The 6,708-nt window shown below is 66.2% G+C and overlaps 1 protein-coding gene across 3 annotated transcripts; it reads right to left on the bottom strand.

Moving 5' to 3' along the window:
* Positions 1-323: 323 nt before the first annotated feature.
* PREB (prolactin regulatory element binding) lies at positions 324-3,928 on the bottom strand. 3 transcript variants are annotated; one of them, XR_014787993.1, is made up of 9 exons: positions 3,688-3,928; positions 3,338-3,563; positions 2,836-3,059; positions 2,557-2,637; positions 1,974-2,098; positions 1,722-1,895; positions 1,233-1,425; positions 896-1,046; positions 324-738 (listed from the first exon to the last, which is right to left on the bottom strand). XR_014787993.1 is itself a non-coding variant. In XM_084835700.1 (9 exons), the coding sequence occupies exons 1-9, from the start codon at positions 3,823-3,825 to the stop codon at positions 644-646; spliced, it is 1,287 nt and encodes a 428-aa protein (XP_084691826.1). In that variant the 5' UTR covers positions 3,826-3,928; the 3' UTR covers positions 324-643. The 3 variants fall into 3 exon arrangements, 2 of the variants coding, with proteins under 2 accessions (XP_084691826.1, XP_084691957.1); XM_084835700.1 differs by having other exon boundaries at positions 1,353-1,425; XM_084835831.1 differs by lacking the exon at positions 1,233-1,425.
* Positions 3,929-6,708: the final 2,780 nt, after the last annotated feature.

Here is a 6,708-nt window from a genome sequence, read left to right on the forward strand (position 1 = left end):
GCACCCTCTGCACGGAAAGTGCTCGCACTGCCCGGCGCTCTCAACGGATCACCATGGCCATCTGCCCAGCTGGGAGGGTTCCAAGACACCAGGCCCTCCCACCCTGCCTCCCTCCCACCCTGCCTCCCTATTTTCATGCAGCTGCGGCAGAGGAGCGGCCTGGCTCCACCTTCCCAGGGCCGGCAGGGGCCGTGGCCATGGCAGTCTACCAAGGCCACCTGCGCACCCGGCATAGCCACGTGGCGGCAGCCCCAGCTCCCCTCCCCTCCCCTGGGCCGCAGCCCCATCCCAGCCCCAGGAAGTGGAGAGGCGGCAGGCAGGGAGGGTTTGCGCCATTGCCCTGTTTAATTGTAGCTGCAATTGCCTGTCGTCGTGGAATGCTGCTCACGGAGCTGTCCTAAAGGGAGGAGTCCAGCTCCCCACTGCCCCCGGGCGGGGCGAGAGGGTTGCGGGCCTGAGCCCTGATCCACGCAAGGACCTGCCGCCAGTCAGCTAGGTGCCCCTAGCCAGGCGCGCTGCTGGGCGGCCCTGGCTCCAAGGCTCCTCTCCCGTCCGCCGGTGGGCCCAGGAAAGGACGAGGCCTCCCCGCAGGCAAGCTGGGCAGAGCGAGGAAGGCCCCTGCGCCGGCCAGGACAGAGGCCGCTCACAGGAAGCCTGGGAGGGCCAACCGCAGCAGCAAGACTGCGCCCACGATCAGCCCGGCACAGAGCAGCAGCAGCAGCCAGACGGGGAGACTCCCTGTGAAGAAAGAGAAGCTGTGAGCCGCAGGCAGGTGGGCATCCCCCATTCCAGCCACCACAGCCAAGGCCCCCCGCCTGCCGTTGCCGGAAGGCCCCCCGGGCAGGGCAGGAGCTCCAGCACTGGCACCAGCACCCCCTCCCGCCCCGGGACGTACGCCGGCAGGGGATCCGGTGCAGGTGGCAACGGCTGTCCACAGCCACACTCAGCAGGGCTGCCTCGTTGTCCTTGAGCAGGTCCGGGGTCTCCGGCAGGAAGGCCACAGCCGTGACCACGATGCCGTGGGCCTCCCGGACGTAGTACAGCCTCTGTGGGGGTAGGGTGGGGGGGTTCCTTGAGAAGGGGCGGGGCCGCAGTAGAGGCTCGACTGGATCCAGTGCTCCTGAAGCCGGGCGGGGCGGAGTGCTCAGCATTCTCCCCCTCTGGAGCCCCCAAAGGGGAGAGGCTGATCACGGCAAGATCCAAGCAACGCCCCCCTTGCTTTGCAGCCTTGCCTGCTGGTTGGACCAGTGCCGCAGAAGCCTTTGGCTAGGCGCGTCTCAGCTTCGTGCCCCCACCCGGCTCGTGCCCGGATCCCGTCTCTCGGCCACAGGCTGAAGACTGAAGACTCTTACCTGCAGCGAGAAGGCCACAAAGATGGCCACAGAACCCGTGACAGCACCCAGCCCCAGGAAAGTGCCCGTCTCACTGCAAGCAAAGACAGAGGGGTAGCTGTGAGCTCTGGGCTCCCGCCCAGGTGCGCAAGCCTGCCCACGCGAGGACAGCGCTTCTCGGAGCCTGCCAAGTCTCAGCCCTGGAACGCTCAGGCGTGACTCCCACACCTTCCCTCCTGAGCATGCACTGCACCGCGTGCCCTGGCCACCGAGAATTAGGAAGTGGCCTCTGCCCCTCTTTGGGCAGGAAGAAAACGCTACAGATTTATCCTGGATGGTTCCCCTCCCCACCCCAGAGAAGTGCAGCACATGAGAGGGGCCTCCTCTTACCTGACAGAGAGGCAGGAGATGACCTCACTGCCACAGGGCCGGGTGAGCAGGGGCAGGAAGCTGTGCCCGTCCCACTTGGTGATGTAGCAGGGGGGCGGCCGGCGCTCTCGCTTGTAGGGAATCTGCACCGTGTACAGCCGCAAGGCCTTGGCTTGGTCCTCCACTGTCCCAAACCTGGGCCAGAAGGGGGAAGCATCAGCAGGCAGGCTGCGCTCTCCAGGCCGAGGGCAGCAGCCCTGCCCCACTCGTTACCTGCAGGCCTGATAGCGGTAGGCCTTGTCTGGAACTCCCGGAAGGTTCTCGTTCCAGTGCAGCCCTGCCACCATCTGGTCCCGCTGCCACACGCAGCACCGGAAGTCCCGGCCCACCGTCACCACCTGCAGAAAGGCAAGAGGGCTGGGCTGAACACACCCTGGGGATGCCCACCCCTCGCCACCTGCCCATGCCAAGAGCCCCAGCCAGGCTTTGCCCAGAGAAGCTCGGCCTTCTCAGCTGCCCCGCTTTTCTTCCTCCAGCTCTGGAGACACTTGGGTGCCATGCTCTGCCCTTTCTGTCTCCTGCCTCCAAAGGGACCTGTGAGGCTAGAACGGCGGATGGCGATGTTCCAGCTCTGCGTGCCCTCATCCAGGCCCCGGCACTGCCTTCCCTTTGCTCCAGAAAGCAGCGCACCTGCCTCTGCCGGAGGGAGGAAGGGCTGCCACCCTCGCCTCCTGCTTCCCCCAAGTCCTGGGCCCCAAAGTGCAGAGAAGGAGCTCTCCTGAGGGCCATCAGAAATGGGTCCTGGGCCTCGGATGTCTTGTCCCTGGTGCCTGCAGGAGAGGTCAAGCCCCCTCACCTTGTTGTCAGGACTCAATGCTATGTCCTCAATCTCCCCGTTATGGGCTTGGAACTCAACAGCTTTCTTCATGCTGGGAAACTGCAGAAAGGGCGAGGAGAGACAGAGAGAGAGAGGCTTTGCACTGCCGCCGCCACGTACCCGGAGCAAGCCTAACTCGGGGCAGGAGTGCCTCCCCTTACAGAAAGCCCCCTCCCCCATAAGCAAGCACCTGCCCTGGGCCTCCCTGACCCTCCTCCCAGCGGCAGAGCACTTCCCGGCCTGCCCAAGCGCCCGTACCTCCCAGACCCGCAGGAAGCCGTCCACGCCGCCTGTGGCCAGGAGGGTGTGGTCATCGCTGAAGCAGACGGCCTTCTGCAGGGCGTCCGGGCTGGTGTCTGTCTGGACGCAGTGCAGAGTCTCCACAGCCACCTCGCGCGTCTCGCTGCGTGTGCCACTGCTGTGGCCGCCTGGCCCGCTGGGGGCAGGGGGCTTGCGCCTCCGGGGGCCCTCGCCGCCGCCACCTAACGGCGCAATGAAACTGCTCAACGGCCCTGGGTATGGCACACCGCGCCCTTCCCCACAGCCGAGCGCGCCCTCAGAGGGCACAGAAGGGGGCACCCGGTGGGCCCGGCCAGGCCGCGCCAGTGTTCCGGCCTTCCCTGGGGCCACGGCTCGCTGCCGGGAGCGATCAGGGCTCCTTTCCTTCCGCGCGCTCGCGAGGGGCTTCTGTCGGCTGGCTGCCCTGCGCCCCCGGCCCGCTGCGCTGGGCTCCGCCGCCGACCAGCCGCCAAGCCCTCACCTGCGCTACGGGCGGCGGCGCCCCCGCTGCCCGGCACGGGCCCGCCGCCTGCTTTCCGGCCGGGGTCGCGCAGGCGGAAGCTCAGGACGTGGCAGGCGGCGTCCTGCCCCGCGGCGATGACCTCCCCCGCCAGCGCCATGCTCATGGTGGCGCGCGTCTCCGTGTCGTGGGCGTGCAGCAGCGAGGCGGACAGCTGCCCTCCGCTCCAGCGCAGCTGCAGGAAATGCTGGGGAGACGCGAGAGAGGCGTGTGGGGCCCGGCCCGCCGCCGCCGCCCGCCGCCCGCCGCCCTCCCGCGGGCGCTGCCCGGGGCCGCGCGGCGCCCCGGGCCAGGCCAGGCCGCGGGCGTACCAGGCCGTTGGCGATGCCCGTCTTGGCGGCGCCGCCGCCGCCCGCGATCAGCGCCAGGCCGGCGTCGCGGTGCACGCGCAGCGCGTAGAGCGGGAACGGGGCCCGGTAGAGCTCCGGGGGCCGCCGCCGGGGCGCCATGGCCGGGCGGCGAGGCGCGCGGGGCCAGCGGTCAGCTCGCGCCACCCGCGGGGCGCCGCCGAACCCGCCGCGCTCCGGCCGCGGCTGCGCTCGGGCCCGACTCGGCCGCCGCCGCCGCGCAGGCGCAGCCCGGCAGCCCACGTCAGCGCGCGGCCGGCGCGCCGAGCGCGGGTCACGCGGCCCCCGGCTTCGCGGGCGGCGCGCGCCGTCCCTGCCCAGGGCGGAGGGCGGGCGGCGCGCCCTCGCCGCAGCGCGCGGCCGCAGGCTTCGCGGGAGCGAGCCGCGCCGGCTTCCGGCCCCTCGGCGCAGAGCCGCGCGCCCCTGGGAGAGCCGGCGGCGGCGGCGCGCGGAGGACGCCCCCGCCGCGAAGAGGGGCCCGGGCAGAGCCGCCGCGGGGCTGCGCGGTGCGGCGGAGGCGGCCGCCTCGCGGAGCCGCCCGGGAGTGCGGCGCGCCCGGGGCCCCGCCGGCCGTCGTGGCCACGCAGGGCTCGCGGGCCTGGCGCGGGCGCGGCGCTGGCCGCCCCGCCGCTGCCGCCTCGAGCACGCGGAACGCGCGCCCAGAGCCGGCCGCCCGGGAGAGCTGCAAAGCGCCCCCCGCGCCAAGGACGCGTGTCCAGCCGGCTCAAGCCCGCAGTCGGCGTCTGCTCCGCTTCACGCAGAGCTGCGCGAACGGCGTCCGTCCTCGTGGCCGGGGGAGGGCCCGTTCCGCGCGCGTAGCCCGTCGCCTCGCGGGAACGTTAAACGGGGCCCCGAGACTTCTGGCGCGCGACGCGGCGGGGCCCCTTGCTTGGCGGGCGCCTGGCGCGTCCCGCTCTAGTTGCCCGTGGCGAGCGCAGCTTCTCGGCGCTGAAGCCCATCGCGGCCTGCTCGCGGCCTGCCGTGGCGGATGCGAGGCGCCCGTCGCTTGCGGCGCTAGCCGGCGAGAACGGCAGCGCTCGCAGCCGTGGCCTCGGCCGCCGTGCTACAGTGCGCGCAGGCCAAAGCGCGCAAGGCCCGTCCTGAGCACGGCAGCGCGCTGCCCGCACAGCAGAACTGTCGCACGGTTACTTTCAATTCTCTGTGTCGTGTAGCAGTTCCCATCTTTCGGTAGGGATATTCTTTAGAATATCCATTCTTTTTAACTCTTAAAAATAATAAAGAAAAGTTATAAAGAAGGTATCCAGCCAACCTCTTACAGCTTATGCTGTGATTTCATTACTATTTATGTAGCGTTTATTGTGTTTTGTTCAGTTGTTCGGTCGCGTCCAACTCTTCGTGACGCCATGGACCACAGCACGCCAGGCCTTCCTGTCCTCCGCTCTCCCCTGGAGCGTGCTCAAGTCCATTTATTGTGTTTACAGCATTTTTAAGTGCTAAGTGCTCAGCAACGTTGCCTCAAAGTAAAGTTGTGTTCCTCCTAATGCTAATGTCATCAAGGTGGAAATGGAAAAAGAAACATACTTTCAAGCCGACTGAAGGAAAATCATTTTTGTAGTTAGTAAACAAACAGCCTGTATAGATCCTTGGAAAAAAAGGTGACAAGACACTTGCTTTTTGCCACCTTCGCTCACTGCAGAGTTCATTAAAAAAAACCCAGCCACTCAGCGTCCCCCCACACCCTAGCTTGGCACCCACCCCTAAGGCCAGCCCTGCGTGCTCTGAATTCAGCACTAGAGGCATCCCATGGGCCGGACGGCACTGCAGGGACCAGGCGAGGGTGGGCAGAGGGAGTGGTGGCGGACGCCAAGAGCCCAGGTGTGATGCGAGCCTTGCGGAAGGGCAGGCTGAAGTGTTAAAAAGGTGATGGGAGGAAAGGGGCCCCACTCTCCCAATGGCTCCCAGTCACAAGGGCTGCAAGCTCAGCCCCTCCAGCATCGGAGGCAGGATGCCTCTGTACACCAGTTGCCAGGCAGCACGAGCAGGAGGCCACTGCTGGCGGGCATGGGGGTGTACGCATATGCCCTACCTGTGGTGGTCTGAACTCACAGGGCCACCATGTGTGACTTGTTGGGGAGGGGCCCCTGGGCCAGGTGATCTCCCCCTCCTTTATTTGTACCCAGTTGTCTGGCCTGGCCCCAAGAACCCTGTAACCCCGCCACCACCGCAATGCAGCTGCAGCAGCAGCAGGGTAATGCAACGGCTCTGGATTTCCCCAATGGCTCTCGCAGACCACGTCCCGTGTGTGTCTTGCGGAAGCAGCCCATGCAGTCCAGCCTCCACGGACTCCTGGCCTCCTGCGGCTGCCCCCGACGCATGGGCTCTGCCAGGCCACAAGCCATGTCCCTGGAAGGGCCCATCTCCGTGAGCCGCGGGGCAGTCGCCCCCAGTGACAGCTGCACCATCCCCCCCCCCCCCCGTGCTTCTCTTCACCTTAGAATCAAAGATAGAATCATAGTAGGGCTGGAAGGGGCCTACAAGGCCATCGAGTCCAATCCCCTGCTCAATGCAGGAAACCAACCTTAAGAACTCTGTGTGCATGAGAGCCACTGCCTAGTTGGTTTGTTTTTATAAATAAATCCAGCATTAGCAACAGGTTGCTAATGGCTAATGGTCATTGTGCAATGAATATGGACTTGAGCACGCTCCGGGAGAGAGCACAGGACAGGAAGGCCTGGCGTGCTATGGTCCATGGGGTCACGAAGAGTCGGACACGATTGAACAACAACGGTCATTGTATCCCACTATTATTCTACACCCAATTTCAGCTCTCCGAAGGGACAGAACACCACAACATAATTATGCTGTGACTTATAGTTCTGTGTAACAACTGGCTGTTACTAGGCGTTGTGCTTGTTTCTTTACCTTTTCCCCCGTTGTGATCTCCAGAAGTCTTACCCTTCTCCCCCCCCCCGCCCACCCACCCACCCACCCACCAACCAACCATATTTTTGGAATTGAAGGAGG

Source organism: Heloderma suspectum, chromosome 1, assembly GCF_057233095.1.
Source record: "Heloderma suspectum isolate Gila_16-S chromosome 1, 16-S_ref, whole genome shotgun sequence".
Classification (NCBI taxonomy): domain Eukaryota; kingdom Metazoa; phylum Chordata; class Lepidosauria; order Squamata; family Helodermatidae; genus Heloderma; species Heloderma suspectum.